The sequence below is a fragment of the Daphnia carinata genome, chromosome 3 (assembly GCF_022539665.2).
Source record: "Daphnia carinata strain CSIRO-1 chromosome 3, CSIRO_AGI_Dcar_HiC_V3, whole genome shotgun sequence".
Classification (NCBI taxonomy): Eukaryota; Metazoa; Arthropoda; class Branchiopoda; order Diplostraca; family Daphniidae; genus Daphnia; species Daphnia carinata.
In genome coordinates, this window is record NC_081333.1 from 9,295,304 (window position 1) to 9,315,518 (window position 20,215).

The 20,215-nt window shown below is 43.8% G+C and overlaps 3 protein-coding genes and 1 long non-coding RNA gene across 4 annotated transcripts; 2 read left to right on the forward strand and 2 right to left on the reverse strand.

Moving 5' to 3' along the window:
- The first annotated feature begins 141 nt into the window (after nt 1-141).
- Nucleotides 142-11,046, forward strand: LOC130685460 (multiple epidermal growth factor-like domains protein 8). Its single transcript, XM_057508760.2, has 17 exons — nt 142-679; nt 751-914; nt 976-1,801; nt 1,864-2,211; nt 2,283-3,158; nt 3,222-3,520; nt 3,579-3,898; nt 3,963-4,105; nt 4,173-4,496; nt 4,564-4,974; nt 5,036-5,111; nt 5,175-5,744; nt 5,809-6,635; nt 6,700-7,643; nt 7,706-8,443; nt 8,506-9,538; nt 9,598-11,046. Exons 1-17 carry the CDS (start codon nt 142-144, stop codon nt 10,527-10,529), a joined length of 9,369 nt encoding a protein of 3,122 aa, XP_057364743.1. The 3' UTR covers nt 10,530-11,046.
- Nucleotides 10,973-15,093, reverse strand: LOC130685519 (solute carrier organic anion transporter family member 4A1-like). The gene is made up of 17 exons (XM_057508825.2): nt 14,340-15,093; nt 14,008-14,054; nt 13,876-13,947; nt 13,675-13,806; nt 13,411-13,614; nt 13,315-13,345; nt 13,141-13,243; nt 12,945-13,066; nt 12,752-12,859; nt 12,500-12,697; nt 12,296-12,438; nt 12,188-12,234; nt 11,950-12,124; nt 11,677-11,882; nt 11,550-11,614; nt 11,349-11,484; nt 10,973-11,287 (listed from the first exon to the last, which is right to left on the reverse strand). Exons 1-17 carry the CDS (start codon nt 14,512-14,514, stop codon nt 11,098-11,100), a joined length of 2,154 nt encoding a protein of 717 aa, XP_057364808.1. The 5' UTR covers nt 14,515-15,093; the 3' UTR covers nt 10,973-11,097.
- Nucleotides 15,094-15,692: 599 nt separating this feature from the next.
- Nucleotides 15,693-18,598, reverse strand: LOC130685501 (glutamate--cysteine ligase catalytic subunit-like). The gene is made up of 10 exons (XM_057508800.2): nt 18,449-18,598; nt 18,097-18,265; nt 17,929-18,038; nt 17,731-17,860; nt 17,442-17,670; nt 16,971-17,385; nt 16,729-16,900; nt 16,297-16,668; nt 16,040-16,221; nt 15,693-15,972 (listed from the first exon to the last, which is right to left on the reverse strand). Exons 2-10 carry the CDS (start codon nt 18,244-18,246, stop codon nt 15,801-15,803), a joined length of 1,932 nt encoding a protein of 643 aa, XP_057364783.1. The 5' UTR covers nt 18,247-18,265; nt 18,449-18,598; the 3' UTR covers nt 15,693-15,800.
- An 840-nt stretch (nt 18,599-19,438) lies between these two features.
- On the forward strand, nt 19,439-20,044 carry LOC132087817 (uncharacterized). Its single transcript, XR_009420638.1, has 3 exons — nt 19,439-19,540; nt 19,604-19,796; nt 19,933-20,044. It is a non-coding gene; the product is annotated as an uncharacterized LOC132087817 (long non-coding RNA).
- The last annotated feature ends 171 nt before the right edge of the window (nt 20,045-20,215 follow it).

A 20,215-nucleotide genomic window follows, 5' to 3' on the forward strand; every position in this document is an offset into this window, starting at 1 on the left:
TTTGGCGCAGTGAAACTATATCATGCTTAGCCAGGTACTTTTACTACTAGTACCATTTTCCTCCATCTTTCTAGGTGTAAAAGCCAAAAAATCAGCCTATGGCGATGATCCTAAAGTCAGCATTATCCTAGCTGTTTGCCGATGACAGAATATAAGTCGAATTTAGTGAGAAACTTATACACATTCACTTGTCAAAATTTCAAAAACAAACGTGAAATAGTTGACGTGCCAACGTCATCTACCGATCACTGCTTTAACTGTTCTGCGCGTCTTGTTGCATGGCGGACCTTCTTGTTCGTCAAACAAATTTCATGTTTACGTTTTAATATTGCTTTTGTAATACGCAATGAATCTCTTTTGTTTATGAATAGTAGTAGAAGTGTACTTGCCAGTAGAACCTTACCATGGATTCTGAATCTTAGTGCTTCAAAAATGCCGGAAAATTCACGGGGGAAGAGATGGAGAGCTACGAGGCTTCATCGTTTACTGTCAGCTGCCAAAATGGGCCTGAATTTCAGTATTTTTGCAGCCCTACTCATGGTCATTTCCGCGTCAACCACTATTAGTGCCATCCACAGTTGTAACAGGGGAAGGTTCATTGTGAATTCTACTTGGGGTGCCATCACAAATGGGCCTGAAAATTACCGTGAAGACAGTTACTGTGTTTGGCTCATCGAAGGTAATTCTTGGCTAAAATTTTTGGTAGGTATTCAAAAAATAACCAGCGATATAATTTTTTAAAAATTGTAGCTCAACACCCAGGGCAGTATATTACACTCACATTCCATTCCCTCCAGACAGAGTGTGCATATGATCATGTATTTGTCTATGACGGAGACTCTGTCTTGTCGCCAATGAAAGGTAGCTTCAGTGGACGGGGTCTACCTCCACCTGTCATTGCCAAATCTGGCTCGGTGAGTATTTTTTAAACCATTTCATTGTCAATCATATATCTATTTATTAATTCCTTTGCAGATGGTGGTTTTATTGTACAGCGATACAAACTATGTATTGGAGGGTTTCTCTGCTGAATACTCTGTAACCGACTGTCCTCTCAACTGTTCCAATCATGGGCATTGTGTCAATCATACATGTGTGTGTGAAGTGGCTTTTGTAGGCGAAGCATGTGAATACGAAGCCTGTCCGGACCAGTGTGGCTTTACCGAAAGCAGAGGATGGTGCGAGAAAATTGACGGAGTTTACCAGTGTGTGTGCAATCAAGGATACATGGGACTAGACTGTGGCCTGGATACGAAATCAACCTTAGGGAATTCGTGGCATCTTCTCGGTCGTGGAAGCCAAGCGATGCAACGGACAGCTCACGGCGGTGTCTACCTCAAGAATTTGAACAAGTTCATTGTATTTGGCGGTTTTGATTTGAACGTTCCGCTTGGAGACCTACTGTCATTTGATATGAATTCTTCAAAGTGGACTAATTTGAGCGCTTTAGCATTTGATCAGAGCCATGTTAATGTTTCGGAATTTATCCAAAATGACGAACCGCAATTGGAAGCCATTACACCCAGAGCACGCTACGGCCATGCTATGGGAGCGTTAGATGACGGCTTCGTTCTCTATGGAGGCCAGTTAGCTGAGGGAAGTCTCTCAGACGAATTTTTCTACTATGATGCCAGCAAAAATGTGTGGACTGTGTTAGCAGACAAAAGTCAAGTGCAACCTCCTCCGTTAACTCGTCATACCCTTTGCGTGGTGAACAACTCATTAGTTTACATATTCGGTGGCAGCATGGCAAATGGGGAATTCTCTTCCAGGCTATTTCGCATACAGATAAACACATCAGGTAAGTAACTCTGCCTTATTTTGTTTGTAATAGTTGTATTACACTTTTTTATTTCATTACAGATCTTGGCAATGAGGAATGGGAGGAAGTAGAACCTAGAGGTGGGAAACAGCACGATATCCGTCTAGTCGGCCACAGCATGGTATACCACCTTGAAAGCCACTCGCTCATAGTTTACGGTGGAATTTTGGCGGATGCTGCTCGTTTTTCCAAGTTGAGCGATCGTCTTTTCATTTTTAACTTGGAACAACTTCACTGGGCTGAACTGCTTTACCCCCGTGGAACTTTGCCCGACCTTCACATCCCTCTCGAGCGCGCCTTTCACGGTGCTGTTCTTATGGGTTCGTACATGGTGGTTTTTGGCGGATATACTCATAAACATAACCGCGAAGAAATATGTTACGATTCAGGTATTAAAATTAAACTACCTCAATGGTCGTAGCTTGAATTGTAAGCAATTCGTTGGTGTAACAAACGTTAGGGTTGTATTTCTACCATTTGGGCTGCCACACGTGGGTCAGCCACCATGTGTTGGACCACGGAAACGACGGAATGGGAAAGGATCTATTATCTCCGAAAGGTGTTTTCAGTTTCGCCTCAGCTGTAAAAGAAGACAACGTTTTCCTGATCTTTGGTGGCTATCGCGGTTCCGTTTCCGGTGACATGCTAGCTTATGTCGTGCCTTTGGAGATGGTTGGGAGTCGTAACGGTCAACCAAACAGCTCCAATTGCCAGCGACATCCATCACAGCTGAGCTGCACTGCCAATCCTGAATGCGGTTGGTGTCCAGCTGACGGAGTTTGCTATCAGCGGACATCTGGAGCCAATTGTACCAGTAACTTGCAAACAACACAATGCCCTGGAATCTGTCCAGCACTAGCCGACTGTTACGCTTGTACTGTGCACGGTAACGCGTTGACAGCTGGTAGTGCGGATTCTACGAAACTGGGCCAGTGCGCCTGGTGCGTCCAGACAGCTCGATGTCACCGTCGTGATGATAATATGGGTGTCTGTGGAGCTGGAATGGAAACTCCGTCCGGCGTCGTCGGTTGGTGGGGAAGTGAAGGCACGGACATCACAGCAGTGGACGAATGCCGAACCAGGGATTTCCGACCCGGTCTTACCTATCTTCTCTACGAACATCCAGCAAATTTTTCGCAACCAGATGAAGTTGGTGTTGTCAATTCGACATTAGCAAATTTCCAACCGCACTCAAGAATTTATTTGCAACCACGAGATCATGCAACTTCCGCTGGAGGAACTGGAGGAGGTACCATGGTAGCTCGGATGCTCGGATTCATCCATCCACTTGCAAATAAAGCGCGGCCATTAAACGACTACCAGCAGGAGTTTAAAAGTAACATGCTGATATTCAAATTTGTTTTCAAATTTACTAACTTATATGTTCTATTTTTAACAGTCATGATGGATTCCTCTTACGCATCTTCGGTTTTGCGTATTTCGCTGGATGAATCAGCCGAACGGTTAGAGGTTGTGGCTTCCATGACGGTAAACGACACCAACACCAGTCGTGTAGAAGCTATTCGACCGGATAAGACTCCAATTTTCCCCGATCCTAGTCGTGGACGAAAGTACATGATGGAATTTACAGCGAATCGTTCGCTAATCGGTGTAGCAGGTGCTGACGATCACATGGATACGCAAAGAGAGATCTCGAGCATGCAACTCGTCTGGAACGGCAAATCGAATTACAGAAAGGTCAGAAGACTACACCTTGCCAAAATCTATTCCTTATAACGATGGTTTTATCATTCAGATGTTCACCTTCGAGTACGTGGAACCGTACAGCAATGGCTCCTGTCACTTGTACACCAATTGCATGCAGTGTCTATCAGATTCATTGTGCGGCTGGTGCGAGCCTAGCCGTCACTGTCTGTCCAGGATCGGATCCAACGCAACGGAATCCGATGAACCATCGCAATGTTATTTGGATGCGAAAAAGACAACAACCGCCTTCCTGACTCTGAATCCACCACAGTGTATCAATTGTTCAAATCACATTTCGTGCCATCAGTGTGTGGTAGACAGTTCGTGCGAATGGCTGGTAGATGAAGCCTATTGCACGCGACGTGGAAGGTATATCAACGGTTTCGCTTTTTGTGTTTTATCTATATTATCTGACATTCTCATTTATCACCAGATTTGCTGGTGCTGTACAAGCAGCAGGAGAATGTCCGGTGCCTTGTAACGAACGAAAGGGATGTTCTTCATGTTTGGGCGAACCGGGTCGTTGCACTTGGTGTGAAGAGACGCAAACATGTTTTGTTTTCTCCAGTTATATAGGTACTTTTTCAATTGCTAATCCTATAAGTTCTTTGGTGAATTCAAAATTGTTTAATTTCGATTTCAGTGGTTTATCAATTCGGAATGTGTCGGGAGTGGGTCGATGTTGAAGCACAGTCACATTTGGACGGAGGAGTGCTGTCTGGCCGGACATCTCTACGGGGGGATATCGGTGGTCTCCCCGAATCGATGATGATGGTTGGAACTGGGAAATCACTATCATCCGTCAACGGCAGCCGCAACGGAATCAGCGCTGGGCGTTGTAAATCGTGCGAAAGGAAACAGAGCTGTTCCAGCTGTTTGGTTGATTTGGGCTGCGGTTGGTGTTACTATAGCAACAACCCCATGATTGGCGTCTGTAAAACTGGAGATTTCCATTCACCCGCTGCTGGTAAAATTTAATCATTAACATATTGTTTTATTACGTCAAGTAGGATAGCTTTGTTTTGCGACTGCAGGTAATTGCTCGGTTTTGTTGGGTGATACACCATCACCACCATCGTCTTTGCTGATGGCGCCACACGATCACAGCCATCCTGTTTGGAATTGGGCCTATGCCCAGTGTCCCGACGTCGATGAATGCTCTTTAGGCCAACACGATTGCCATCCCGACGCAGCTTGTCTCAATACTCCGGGCTCCTATCTTTGTGCGTGTAAGAAAGGCTATATCGGCGATGGGAAAACGTTTTGTGAACGCACCTGTTTTGAGGATTGCGTTCATGGCCGTTGTTCTGGCCCACCCGATTTTCAGTGCGAATGCGAGCTCGGTTGGACCGGTTCAGATTGCCAAGAAGACTGTGGTTGTTTTGGTCATTCAACATGTTATCAAGGGATTGGCACATGTGATCATTGCCAAGACCTGACTGATGGTAAGTTGCCGAATTAAAAGCAGACGACAATAAAGAATTGACTTTATTCTGTGTGATCTAGGTATGAACTGTGAGCTATGCAGGGCTGGTAGCTACGGTAATGCCACTACTTCAGAGGGCTGTCAACTTTGTCAGTGGTAAGAAATGAGGTAAAAATAAAAAATAAGAATAAACCAATGTAATATTTTCGTCCAAAATAGCAATGGTCATGCCAATGGGACTGCTGGGATCTGTAATCCAACAACAGGCCAGTGTTACTGTCAGGACGAGACTGAAGGGAATAAATGCGAATTGTGCAAACCTGGTTATTACGGTGATCCACGTCATGGCGGTACCTGCTATCGTCAATGTTCGTCTCGTGGAATCCTTTCTTCTATCACTAACGGCAGCTTGGGGAGTTACTCGGCACCCGACAGTCGCAACATTTATCGCCATTCCAAGAACGAGATGGAAGTGCAAGATTGCGTTTGGGTTCTCAACACGCACAATTCCGTCAGAGGAGTGACGGTCGGATTAGGAGGAGACGGACCCAAAGCTAAAGAAGCTATTATCCAGCTGACGATCCATCAAGGAGCTCGTATATTATGTCCCACGAATTACGTCTACGTTTATGACGGCCTGCCCGATTTCATGTCCCTGGAAAATGGATGGACAAGACAAAATCACTTGCTTGGAGCTTACTGCTCACCGCAAACGGTCTTCCCGCTCAACGTCCATGCCCATTCAGGCATTATGACCATATTTTATCGAAGGAATGACGTCAAGCAGGGGTATGTCATTGTAAATAACGTTTCATTCGTTTTCATAAGCATCATGGTTCTTATCTATCTCTAGGTTTAATGCATCTTTTACTGTACTTTCCTGCCCTGCTAACTGCCTCCCACCTCGCCAGTGTGTTGCTGGTAAATGCAGTTGCCCGTCTGGCTGGGTTGGTACAGACTGCGAAGGACAAGTTTGCCCAAACGATTGCTTCTCTCAGCTCGACCATGGAAAGTGCGACATGAGCGCCGGTCGCTGTCTCTGCCAGAAAGGCTTCGCTGGTGCCGATTGTAGCCAAGCTCGACGCCGTTCTTCCATCGTCGTTACAGAGTTGATCGACCCTCACAAACTGACGGAAGGTCTGGAGCATTTGAAAACAGTGCTGCCCAGATTGGGTCATAGTCTGGCCGTCGATCATCGCGGTTCACTTTGGCTTTTCGGGGGCTACTCCATGTCGCGCGGACCGTTGAATGATATACGAGAATTTGAAACGAAGAATCTCACATGGCTTCAGGTAACTGTTCATATTCAGCCGGGCGTGGGGGGTGGAGAGTCATCTCTTCCACCTGAACGTTATTTCCATTCTGCCGAGTACGTCAACTCGCAACGAAGTCTTTACGTTTATGGTGGCATGGGTCATCGCGATCGTGCCTCCAGCGCTTTCCTCTCGGATTTTTGGAAGTTCGACATCAATTCAAGACGTTGGATGGAAATCGGAACGCGTGGCGTCGTCCCTCCGCTAGCAGGGCACACGTTGTCGTTGAGACATGACGGTGAACACCAAACACTGCTACTAGTAGGCGGATTCAGTCCGGAATATGGTTTTATGGAGAAAGTGATGGAATTCAGTCCTGAAAATGGTACTTGGACTGTCCTGAATACAACTGGAACACCACCCATTGGTACGAAATATTGTTTCTAACATTTTATATATTTTAACTATTATTTCGTGTTCTCTTTTTGTAGGAATTTACGGACATAGCGCAGTGTTCCACGTCTCGACGCGGAGCCTCTACATCTACGGCGGAATGCTGTACAAAGTGGATAAAGTTGTCCCGTCCAACGAATTGTACGCTCTTCATTTCCCCAGTCGACGCTGGTCGTTGCTGACTGTCGACCGGGATTCGAATCCGCCCGAACTTGCGATGCCTCGTGCCCGTTATCTGCACGCCGCCGTCACCACAGAAGACTACATGCTCATCATCGGCGGCCAAACGGAGCCAACCAATAGCTCGGACACTCTAATGGCCTACTCGTACGCTTGCAACACCTGGATCAATCTCGCCCAGCAGAAGAACAACGCCGTCGAGCTCATCGGCAGCCCATTGGCTCCGGCCGTAGGTCTGGCTGCAACTCGACATCCAGCCAGCGGCTCGGTTTATATCATGGGAGGAATGTGGGCGGGTGCGGCCCAAGGAACGCTCATCAAACTTGAAGTGCCGGACGACCTCTGCGCACTGTGGAGCAATAGCAAGCTGAAATGTAAAGCCACTCCGGGCTGTTCTTATTGCGCCGTCTACGAGCCATCCGGATCCAATGCCACTTTTTGCTACTCGACATCAAAGATATCGCCGGAACGCTGCACTCAACCTCAAGGAGTCCTCGAATTCTCCAAAGGAGCTGCCTGTGGGCCGGAGCGCGTGGCCAGTAGAGATTGCTATCAGCACGCTTCTTGCAGCGAATGTCTTGGCGAATGGCCCATCTACCGTGGACTGCCACAATCTTGCCAATGGTGCACCAACTGTAAATCGGGACGTTGTGTACCTTACGGGGCCGACTGCCAGGAAGAGAATCGATGCGAAGTCAAACAGCGTGATACGGTCGATGCCGCCCAGTGCCACGAAAGATCTTGCCCAGCTTCCGATTGTGATAAATGTAAAGATTTGGGACGATGCATGTGGACCCGTCAGGTATCAAGAGATGAGATCTTTATTTTATAAATCAATGTTTAATTTTTAAATCGAATTTTTAGGTTGTTCGAACTAGCGAATTAAGTCGCAAATTGCATACTCTACCAATCTATGAATGGAATTGCGTTGGCCGTAACATCAAAGACAGTTCTTCATTCTTGGTGGTTAGCATGCCACCACAGCAGTGTCCTCTTCGTTGCTATCAACATAATGGCTGTAGAGAGTGCCTGGAATCCACCGGTGGCGAAGGTGGTTGGCACGAATGTCGATGGTCTACAGCACTTGGTCAATGCGTGGCACCCAGTTATCAGTCGCTGCAATGCGTGGGGGGAATGTGTGGTGCTATTTTACAAGGATCCGCCAATTCAGCCTGCCCCAGACCTTGTTCCCAGTTCACGCAATGTTCCACTTGTCATCAGCAACCTCACTGTGGTTGGTGTTCATTAGATTCCGCACCTGTTGGAGGCATCGGGTTGTGCAGCCGTGGTACACTAGAAGGTCCGCTAGATGGTTCTTGTTCATCACTGGACTACACGCGCGTTCTCGATCGGATTAATGTGACGGCCATCACACAACAACGTAAACCGTCTCAGAGCAAATTAGCATCATCGGCTTCGCTTCTGGAGAAAGCTACTACATGGAACTACCAAAGTTGTCCGGCAGAAAACGAATGCCTTAACGGCCATCATTCTTGCGATGCCCGTTCGGAACGATGCCTTGACCGTCCTGACGGATTCGAGTGTCTTTGCTCAGATGGTTACGTCTCGGAAAATCAAATTTGCCGGCCAGTGTGCCCTCAGGTAAAACCTGTTTTCTAATAATTACAACTTATTCGATTAACTCTCGTAAATGTTGCACACAGGGATGCGTCCATGGAGATTGTCTCGAACCGAACGTGTGTCGCTGCCATTTTGGTTTTGTTGGTGCTAATTGTAGTACCCAATGCAAGTGTAACGGGCATTCAGAATGTGCTGGACCAGAAGCGGATCAGTTGGATGTTTGCCTTGATTGCCTCAATAACACCATGGGCCCACAGTGCACGCGTTGCCGACCGCTCTTTGTTGGCGATCCGCGTAACAATGGCCAATGCATCTCTTGTCTGGAATACTGTAATGGCCACACACCCATCTGCCACGGACATAATTTATCTTTATCTAATCTATCCCCGCAAACCACGAGCGAATTGTTCTTACTGCAATCGGCTGGCTGGAGTAAGACGGCCGAGGCCGCTTGGGTGCGTCTCATCGGCGAAGGTCCAAAAACGCAAGCCATTTGTCACGCCTGCTCCAACTCGACCATGGGAGAAAAATGCGAAGAATGCATTCCTGGCAATTTTAGGGGCGTCGAGGACCGCAGAAAGCCATGTCGTCCGTGTGAGTGTCACGGCCACGGTGACATTTGCCATCCAGTGACAGGAGAATCGTGCAACTGTCAAAACAATACGGAATCCGACCCTCAATGTCGAAGTGGCACTTCATTCGCAAGTTTAGGTCTACCCGGAAGATCATTGTCCGGTGGATCACCAGGTTTACTTCCTACACCAATACCTTGCTGGTCGCTTCAGTGTGACAAATGCAAAGAATATTACCTGGGCACCCCGACGCAGGGGCATCAATGTTACCGTCAAATGTCCGTCGACACCGAATACTGTCTCGATCCTGAAACTCAAGAAGAATGCAACCGGAAGCCGACGCCGCTTCATACTCGACGTCCCGTCTTTTTCGCAATTCAACCCAAGTTCCTAAACGTCGATATTCGGTTGCTAGTCGATGTGGCCCAAGGTGGCGTTGACTTGTTTTTCGCACCTCGCGACGACATGTTCATCGTCCGACAAGATCCCTTACATCCTAATGGCCATCGCGTTGAATTGGATCCAAAATACATCATCATCACTGGTAAATGCAGCAACGTAATGAACGCTAAGCAAATGTAACGCATCTTTTATTGCTATTAGGTTCGCTGGCTTTCGATCACAGTGGCCAACCTTTGGTCCAGCATCCCAATACGTCCATTCCGGTGGAACGATTGGTGAACAACACTTCGGACCGCTACACCTTGTCGTACCACATTGTAGAGAAGATGGCCAGCGGGTTGACGACGTTTTTGACAGTAACGGATCCGTTTAGTGTCGTCATCGTCCGAGGTCTGCAGAATCGGCTCGTCTTGACCTTGCCCCAAGACCGACACGATCTCCGCTCGACGCGCTTTTACATCCTCATCCAGGGAGTGGGCAGCTCGTCAACAGAAGCCACTCTGGGCTCTCTCTTTTTCCGACAAGATCAACCGCGAATCGACCTTTTTGTCTTCTTCTCCGTTTTCTTCTCCTGTTTCTTCCTGTTCTTGGCCGTCTCCGTAGTTGCATGGAAAGCCAAACAAGCTATCGAAGGCCGACGGGCCCGCGAAAGGCAAGCTGTTGAGATGGAGCACATGGCTCGACGTCCGTTCGCTACCGTTTCTGTTTTTCTTGAAGCCACGTTACGTGGCCAAAAGCGATTACGAGACGGCAAACGTGCTGGGCAGAATGTCGGACTTCAAGTTCATCACACGACGCTAACAGCTCAACTATGCTCTCCCCTGCGGTGGAAGCGGAGGAGTGCCTCGCGGCCAGATCATCACTCGCAAGTGCATCATGAGTTCCACGGGGCAAGCGTTCTGACCGAACAAGACTCGGTCGGACGTTTGGCTGGTGCAAACATAGGACTCCAACCTCGCCATATAGATATCCGTCCGTTAGCTGTGGAACCGACAGCTGACGGGGTTGCAGCCATTGCCACACTCATCGTCCAGCTTCCTGGTGGTAGACTTGCACGTACTCAGCTGACATTGGCATCCGCTTTGGTTCTTCCGCCACGTAATCGATCGAATTATCCGACCACGGAATTTTAAAGATAAGTTTTGCTTTTCTGTTTTTATTATTTTTCTTTAACTTAATCGTCGTGTCTGACAACTGTTTATATTTGAATAATTTTTCGACTCATTTTTCCTCCGTATTACCTCGCGTTTTTCTGTGTGTTTTCTCTCCGTTGTATTTTGTAATTTATCCGAACAAGTATGATGTACAAATACGGTCTCGTCGACGTATTTCATGTGCAAATTGCTACAATGACGTAGCAGCTAATTTCCCCTTAACCGCCAGTAAAACATGACGAATTTTCTTTTTTTACCAATTCATGTGATATATCACGGGCCATAATTGATATTGTACTGCTGATTAGGCACAATAAGTTCCTCTGTTTGGCAAGCGTACCACCGTTCCGTTGCGACCTACCGTTTTATGTAATACTTTCTCCCTTTCTATTTTTTTACGATAAACGTCAAAACAAAAGAAAAAAAATTACAAAAAGTGTATATATTCAAAAAAGTGAATAAATACATTTTTTTCCCACCGAAAACTAGAAAAAATACCGCCGTAAAATAATTCTGAAATCACGAAATTCTTATCTTATTTACAACGTTAAGATCGATCGACAATCGTGTTGTCGTAAGCGTAAATTTCTTTGGTTTTTGCCTCTGGATTAACTGTTGTTGCAGGGCCACCGTTGACTTGTTTGGCAGTTTTCACTGGTGGTGTGTAAAACCACCAAGCCAAGATGGAGAACAAAAATGTTAAACCTTTAACGACCAGCGCTAGACCAACCATCGCTCTATAGAGGTAAAATGAAATATTTGTAACATTTCTTTACAGTTTTGCAATGCAATTTTTACCTGCTAAATGAATAATTGTTGTAAATTAAACAAGATCCGCTATTTTCCGAGTTGCCATTGCAGTCGTTTGTGTGCGTCCACAAGACGCAAGAACTGTCTATGAACAACCCGAAGATCATGGGGCCTGGGATAGCACCTACGAAAATGAAATTTGGATTCTTGATCCAGCACTTTGCCATGTGTCATGCGTAAAGTACTTACCGAAAAGCCGCCATATAATCATCTGGGTTCCTAATGCGAAGGCTCTTCGATTGTGTGGCACACTCCTTGCAATGGGCATCAAGTAGGTTGTTTTTTTTTTTTAAAGAATTTCATTATACTCTATTACCTTAATGTAGCCGAAAGAATAGGCATACTGTTTGCGAAAACAAGTGCCAGGAAAATGAATAGCAAAACTGTGAATAGGTAGAGTTGATAATTGCATTTAGAGGACGTGCATGTCTGACGAGCTGCCATGACGTCCACCTCTGTGCCTCCAACGACCTTCATCCTTTTATATTCCGGGGAATTTATGCACGAGCAATTGGAGTACACCTAAATGCGATCTTTGTAACTATCTGTTGACATTTCTTTCGAAACAGGAAGTAGAATTAATCCTTACGCCGAAGGATTTGGATTTCAATCCGTCGACCACTGTCTCGTGAAACGATGTGCATCCAGCATGGCAAGGAGAATAGTAGACGATGTTATCGATACCACAAACAGGGCTATAAGTATCTAATGAGCAGGAACAATTGGCATTGCAATCAGATACGATATTTAATTCCTGTTTCCCACTTTAAAAAATAAGTTAGCGTTATTCATTAATTATTTTTAATTATTTTGTAAATCTAGTTTACCTGTAAGGAACTGTCACTCCGGCAAAGTCTTGATTGGGACAATAGACCTGTTATCAGAAGATGAAGGGGTAATTCAAGTTTCGATTTAAAATCCTTGATTTCAGATACCATAAAGGCCAATGAAAAGATGAAACTGAGGGACACCCAGAAACACGACATTTTCAAGATGGACCTTGGACGCATGCGATAGTGCTTAATTAGATAACCACCAGTGTAGGAAGCGCCACACCCACAAGGTATAACTAGTCCACCTAATTTTTCGCAATTGTATCGTTACCGAATTTTTTTTAGAAAGATAAAAAATTATTCTACCAACGATAACAGCAGTCATGGCGGGTGACAATGAAAACTGGCTTTCAATTATCTTCGGTAAGAATGCACCAAAACCTGCCAGTAGCATTGCCTCGCACGATTGCTCCAGGCAAATGAATAAAAACGTCCAACGTGTAGCTAATTCTTTGATTGCTGTAGGCAACTCTCGCAAGCTTTGGCCAACACTTATTGCCGCATCTGTTAGGCAGAGATGGTTTAGTCCAGATTATAGTCATCTGCTTTTCAAATTACCTTGCGTGGTGGTTTCGGCATCATTTTTGGAATCATACTCTTCATCCTCGTCCGGGAGTTCTGTTTTGGAATCTTCCGCTTCCTTCGCTGCGGCCAGTGCTTTCGCACCTGTGGAAAGTTATGGTAAAATGAAAAAGAAATATTGTTACTAACTAAGCGTCAAGGTTTCTAGAATGGAAACGAATGAAGTCACCAGGTAATTCGCTAGGGAAAGCCAACAGGGGAATGGCGGCGATGCAAAGTAGCGTTCCAGCGATGACGAAACCAAGCCACCATGCTCCCACCCAAACGCTGCTTCCCGGCGCCATTCCCACCCTTTTTGGAAAATGATATGTTGAGCTAAAATAATGATTACGAATTGAGTAAGCATTCGGACGGGAAAAACCCACTCTTTAGCTGAGATCTTATCGACGTCGACGTAAAGACGAAGTAATTGCCCGCCAGCAATATAGCCAAGAGCGGGACCTAGCATTGTGCTTCCGTAAAAAACTCCTGCGAAAAAAAATGTTCACGTTATTTATTGCACATGTGATGTCATTTCCGCTTTGGGAAGTTATATTCACCGCTGTAGATCGGTTGCATTTTGTGGCTGACCTTGAGTATACAAAAGTAATTAAGGTAAGCATTTGAAGGAATCATTGTTAAGAAAAACGACTGACATTTTCATCTATGAAGGCTGTTCCGAGGGTGTACAGCGGAGCTCCTCCAGCACCCATAATAAGCTGCGCCATTAAAAAGACGTACTTGAACTTCTGTAAGGATATTCCATCATTCAGTGTTGTTATGTGATCCGCAGTTGAGCAACTGGCATTCACTGACGGCGATAAGGAACAAGTGCCGACGACTTGTTGTTTGACAGAAGCCTATGCACAAAACAACCATGGATCGCTTTTGTTATTGTATTTTTGAGTCAGGTAATAAACCTGGTAGAGTCCAGACGCCAAATGAGGAGTGGCAAACACGAACGAGCCTATGCCCAACAACAAAACACCGTAGCCGACCCAACGCGGTTTGCATGCACCTTTACGACCTCCTAGATAAGAAACTGGCAGAACCTATACATGAGTATTAAATTTTAAGATGTCAAATAACAGAAAATGTTCTTTAAAGTCATTAAAACTTGCAGTCAAAAATGAAGCGATATCATAGCAGCCGATAATCATCCCGCTGTCCGTTGACGTGAGTTCGTACCGCCGCTAGACGCAAAAACACAGGTATGAACTTGAAAATCATAGCGAATTTGTAATAACCGTTACCTCTATTGTGCTGACGCAAACGTTGAGAAGGCCATTGATTAAAAAACCTGTTTGAAAAGCAATTATTACTATAGCCGGCTGAATAATGTAACACTAGGAGGTAGGTCATTTCAGGGTTCAGTGGTCCAGTTTATTATTTAAATCACGTCGACCGGTGATCCATCTAAAATTAGAAAACTGGGCATTGTTTTTGTCAGCTTTCCCAGCACATTCATCTTAGAAATATGTTGTTTTGAAATTGCCAAAATAATAGCCAATTTACTAAAACTTTCAGATACAAACTCTGCAGTAATTAGTTTCTAGATTACGCAAGAAAATATCTTTGTTCTTACTTTGAAAGCCGCCGGCCCAACAGATCCAGAATAAAAAGGATTTTGATGTAGATAGGCGTTGTAGGAATCTCGGTTTCCAGCAGTACCATCCACATTGTCCTCCGACGTCATCCAAATCCGCAGTCGACGCTGGATCCGAGGATTTGGCATTGTTGATGGTATTCGCCATTTCCATGGTTCCTGCCAAGTCTCACTGCAGAAACGTTTGCTACGTTTCGTCCAAGGTGCGAACGCGAGATGACTAGTTTAAAGGGAAAGTACAAGGCACCACTCAAATTCGTCACGAAACCAGCAGACGAGTTTGATTCCACACGGGTCTTCTAAAAAGTGAGAGTAACTTGCACAGTAACCACCACCAGCAGTACTGGCGGCCTATTTACTACTTTCTCCTTTCATTCTGCGTTCGTACTGTTTTCACTCACGAGCACAATTAGGGCGAGACAGCAAAAGGACTATTGTCGTTGCTGGATTGCAAGATTTCTTTTTGGAATTTGAGCCTGACTTATTCTAACAATGCCAGACTTTGTAGACGAGTTGCCTCTACCGAAGAAGAATCACGATTAAGACGAAACAGCAGTTGACCAGCAGACAAAGTTCGAACGTACATTTCAAGTAAAACTGGTTAACAATGTCTTATAATGCAACAGGTAGTGCAGTTAAATAGGAAAGGCTTTTCTGTTCGTTGCACAACAGTCAATGTGAGGGTCCACGAGGGGCGGTCCTAAACATGAAACTTCCTCCCAAAACGAAAGGCAGAGTGACGCAATTCCCTTAAGTTACGTGATTGATCTTAAGGTAGTCCTGCAAAACACGCAGGCGCCGTCTGTCTCTTCCCTCGACAACTGTGTAATGCTATTCACGTTTCTTTTTTTTATAGTTTAACTGTTTTTGTTTGTTTTGATTTTTTTAGAGTTAGCCGTGGGTACTACCAACTCAGAGGCAACAGCAGACAGGTAGAAAATGCAGGCATTGCTCGCGCTAGGAGCCTTGGATCTGCTTAACATGGGAGATAGTTAAGAAACTGCACATCTTCCGTGTCACAGCCGAACACGACAAGGTAAATGGTACCGCATTTTCTTCCAGTCTCTCGCCTCTCACTTAGGAATGATGAATATTTCCAGTACTTACGATTTGTTTACCTCGCCGTAGGTAATGTAGAAGGCTGAGGGAAAGCCGTAGCGAAGATGAGTCCGCTACGGAAGATATCATATTGGCAATTGGATTCGCACTACACTACACGCACTCGGTTCCGTCGGTAAGACAAGACGTATGTACGTTCATCAAGCTTTTACCCGGCTTACTCTAATGTATTCTGCATCTTTAATTTTTCACATTAATTCCTAATCCCTAAAAAAAAAAAAAATATATTTTTCGCCTAATCTACTTGTTTGCGAATTCTATAAGAGTCCTAAAACAAACAAAAGCGGAATAACAATACGAAATTCATGATCGAAAAGAATTTCAACAAGTTGATGGACAATTTTCCGCCATTCTAATAGGATCCGGAATAGATGATTGTGTTTTGCTGCGCGGATGATCCAACAAAGCTGGACATTCAATAGTTTCATTCTGAATGCCGTCCATCGTAGTCAACAAATCGTAATTGATTCGTTCACTAACTACGGAATCACCCCTATTTAAACACAACGAGAAAACAAAGTAAGTTGAGTTAAACAAATATTAAATATTTCTTAACATACTTGTAGTCGGGGTGTTTGATGACAAACTCCCGCATCCAGTGAGCTATGGTCATCAGCTCACCACTAGCACGTTTTTGAATAAGCCGTAAGTATTGATGTATTGTGCAATGGGTATCAGCGTCCACTTCGACACTTGACAGGTAGCTGCTTATGAGAGGTAATAAGCCCTGGAATTCGTCTCCCTTAAAAAATCAAGAAGAAGAAGAAACATTGAAATTTGTCACGAAAATAATTAACTTTATATCAGAGAAACAAACCTTTCCGTTTATTATTTCTCCGATTGTCATCTCTACGGAAATGTCGTCTTGTTCAGTTCCTACAGAATTAGGAATAGATTCTGACGAGTTTTGCGTAACCAGGTCTTTCCGGAACCAGAATTTTTCCTTCAGCACCGCATCGCGCTTTTGGGCCCTTTGCATATTCTCGTCCACTTTACTTATCGGTATGAGGAAGTTAAGTCTGTAGGTAAGAATGACTCGTGTTAACAGAACAATGAAGCACACGTAGGCTGCATTTTCAAAATCAGTTATTTGTGCTTCACAGGGTCGGAATTCAACGCGCCACCCTATGGTGCTCTTCGGCGGTGGTGGCTTGAAGCGCATCGTTTGCCAATTGGTCGACTGGAGGTTCTGTGAGTATTAGCGAAGTGTTTATAACTTTTTGGTTTTAGCCTTTAACATTGGATGTACCTCAAAGTGATCCGAATCTTCTTCGTCATTCTGGTTAATCTTTTCACTGAACAGAGACACAGGATCCCGGATAAAAAGATGTGCAATATGTTGGGCTAACAGATGATCAATATCAGCATCACGCATTCGCTGGTAAGCCTCTTGATCTATTACCAGTGGTATATCGTTGTATCTATTCAAGAATGTAGATAAGCATAATTATCAGTATGAAGATAAAAGTGCTTTTCCGCGAAAGTTTTTACCGGTCGCCTTCCGGAGAGAGATATGAATCGATCGAATCGTATCGCGATTTGTTAATTCGGAATCTATTCGTCTTCAGCGGTTCTAGACCTCTTTCCTCTCTCGTCCGGCAGTCAACTGAGCTAGAAATTATGTTCCACCGACAATCCGTGTCAGCAATGTAACCATGCTGAATTGGCGAAGCGGCAGTTAAAGCCAACATAATTGGGCACATGGGTGCAAGTTGATCGTATAATGTACGAGATTCTTTGATATTGCAAGCTTGAAAAGTCAGCTGCAGGCAGCATTGGCCCATTCCGAATCCCATAGCGTCCATATATATATGATCTGGCAATGCATTTTTCCCTTTCTCCCCATCATCTCCCAATGCACTTAAATCTTCTTCGAAAGGACTTGGGGTATTTACATCTTTAAAAACTTTTCAGAAAATAGTCGTTACGCTAAGCAAACTCTAAATTAGTTACAAAGTTTACTTGGGACATTGATAGCAACTTTCTCGCCTCGCCGCTCGCGGATGTTGCGGGTTAATGTCCGAAACCGTGGATGTGCCAAATAAATAGCCTCGTCCGGGAAAAATAATGAACGTGACGCGCTATTCACAGGATCTGGTTTTGCTTTAGGGACACAAAAGCCTTCGCAACCCAAGCGCGGGAATGCCGTAATAGAAAGGATGTGTTCATCCTTTTCCAGCAAAGCTGACACCTGTCGGATTAACAAAAGCATGTTATGTTACCCTTCCCTATCCAAATACTAGAAGCGTACCTCTTTGCGGCGATTTTTCATATTAGCCTCTACAATATTGAAATGAGCCAGTAGCCCTCCATATGGCTTCCCTGGAGTACCTTCAATCATGTAACTAGCAAACTCAGGTCTCCACAAGGAAGAAGCCTTCCTAATTAGTATGATGTTGCAATTAGGTTTTATGGTTAAATTCAATTAACATAAACTGAAAAGTTTTACTCTGGAGTTTCCTTTTCAGTTGTTTGGAGAACAGGTAAAAGTTCTTGGGCACGAAGAGAGAGCTGGGCTTTCTTTTCTTCATGATTGAACTTAACCAGCATGTATTCAATCTATAAAAGAAAACTGTTAACTAAATTTGTTTTAAATGCTAATATATTTGTATAATACCTCATCTCCCCACTTTAACACGTCACCTTGTTTATCTTTTAATAGAGTGTAAAGATTTATGAACTGAGTAATCCCATGCTCACGAACATGATCTGCTAACTTTTTTGTTTCAGGCCAACTCAATGGACTTCCTTCAGATAACAGACCCATTTTTAAGACGAAAACGATCCTGCACAAGAAAATTCATCATAATTTCATACATACCGCTAGCAAAACAAGGTAACTAGATAATTAGAAATAAGATGATTAGAAATCAAAGAAAGAAAGTAGATTTTGCGAAACGCAGAATGCGAGTAATTTAGCTCTTGCACGGTTCCAAGCAACCACATGGGTCCAAGCAACCGCTTTGTACCTTCAAAAACACGGTTTAGTGCTTCGGAAACAAAGTGTTGAAATCGGTCTTTAACAAAGAGTAGAAACCCCTATTTGCTGTGTAATGTTAATAGATAAATACGTCGCCTCTGACACTGACGTCTGCTATACGTTATGTTGAGTTGAAGCACCGCTTTAAAGACTTGTAGCTCATCCACATAATGTAACAAAATAGCAACTCACAATGACGCGGACTAAAATCGCCACTGTCATCATGCATTTGATTTCAAAAAGAAAAGCAGTATATTATAAGGAATCAGTTTACATAAGCTCTATTAATCTCTGGCGAGAAACACAAAAAAAATATACTTGTATTATGATAAACAATCTCGTTTCCAGATAACGATATAATGAAATGTGTAATTTGTTGTTTGAACTAAATAAATTCAAACGTCAAAGAGAGTTGTACAAGCGTTTTGAACAATAACACTACTCATGGGAAAAAATCGTGAAATGTGATCGAAAGCCAAACACACACTAAACCCACGGAACCTATGATATTGGCCATCGTGTTCATTGACCAACTTCGTCTTTGGCATTCATAATAATTTATTTCATTATCGTCTATCAACAGGATAGGACACTGTTTCCCAATACAAAAAGAAACATAGTTTTTAACTTTACTTTTTATTTTTAACAAATTCAACAAATTTCATACATCGTACATTCGTACACAGTGAACAAATTATTTTTATCAAGAAAATAATAAAAAAAAAGAGAAAGCGCCGTGGCCTTAGCGCAGAAGTCTCAGTAAGAAAAGGCATGCTTCCCTAAACACACAAATGAGATGAAAATCATTGTTTCACAAATTTCCCTTTCAGGTTTTAAAATTCGGAAATAACCAAACTTTTTTCAGTTAGGTAATTTTCGTTTTTATGATACCAATAAGCCTACAAGTAAAGGAAATGTTAGGAAAATAGAATTCAGACGCATTGGTATCACTGCAACAATTATCGATATCTAAGAATTCCTACCCTCCCCTTATTCTGTTTCATCAGATCTTTTTGCGTTTTCTCATTGTTCATGAACGCATTACTTCACGATTAAGTCGGAGACGTCGATTATCCGTGAGGTGAGTAAAACATTGTTGGTCAATTACCCTTTAACGAACGAATTTTTACAATTTCTTCCTAAGAGTTGTCACCACAGTTCTCAAAAAAACAAATTAGCCAGCAATTGCCAGTCGCACCCAGTGTCGTGGTGTCTTCGCCTCTCGCCATTTCTTTCGTCAACCGTGGACCTACCTGCTCCCATTTATTCTTCACGCTGCGTGCGAAGTCCCTACGAAGGACATAACCAATTTTATATGAATTTGAATATCCATTCAGGTACTTGAAAATCCTTTTTAAACTAAAAATTTTCCTGTTGGAAGCCATTTTAACCTCATTTTCATTTCCCATACATCTTCCAGTTTTCAGCTTGAAGTATGTAACTTGAAATTTTTTATGTTTAACCCCTTACTAGATTTTTTACCATCAGTGGAGAGTCGTGGAGGTTGTTTAGCTGTTGTGTTCCAACCCCAGAAAACGACATCGTGCATGTTGACTTCCAAACCTTGCCATCTGGCAAATCAGAGGTGAATTCAGTTTGGATACTGTAGGGCAAAATAAACTCTCAAACAATAATTTTTTTTTTCTTTCAGAATATCAAAATTTTCCAGTGGTCGTCACTGGAAGTTAAAGGAAATAAAGTCCTTTATCTGCACATCCTGAGTGGTGATCAAAACAGCTTTGACTTTCATGTCGTC

Bases quoted from the DNA above. Each gene is read 5' to 3' on its own strand.
- LOC130685519 (XM_057508825.2), bottom strand. From the start codon at position 14,514: ATGGAAATGGCGAATACCATCAACAATGCCAAATCCTCGGATCCAGCG. The intron at 13,807-13,875 runs GCAAGTTTTAAT...ACTCATGTATAG, and splicing joins ATATCGCTTCATTTTTGACT to GTTCTGCCAGTTTCTTATCT. The intron at 12,860-12,944 runs GTGACTTCATTC...AACTTTCCACAG, and splicing joins TTTCCCTAGCGAATTACCTG to GTGCGAAAGCACTGGCCGCA.
- LOC130685501 (XM_057508800.2), bottom strand. From the start codon at position 18,246: ATGGGTCTGTTATCTGAAGGAAGTCCATTGAGTTGGCCTGAAACAAAA. The intron at 18,039-18,096 runs GTATTATACAAA...TTTCTTTTATAG, and splicing joins TGTTAAAGTGGGGAGATGAG to ATTGAATACATGCTGGTTAA. The intron at 17,386-17,441 runs GTAAACTTTGTA...TTTTCTGAAAAG, and splicing joins AGTTGCTATCAATGTCCCAA to TTTTTAAAGATGTAAATACC.
- LOC130685460 (XM_057508760.2), top strand. From the start codon at position 142: ATGACAGAATATAAGTCGAATTTAGTGAGAAACTTATACACATTCACT. The intron at 3,521-3,578 runs GTCAGAAGACTA...TTTATCATTCAG, and splicing joins GCAAATCGAATTACAGAAAG to ATGTTCACCTTCGAGTACGT. The intron at 5,745-5,808 runs GTATGTCATTGT...ATCTATCTCTAG, and splicing joins AGGAATGACGTCAAGCAGGG to GTTTAATGCATCTTTTACTG.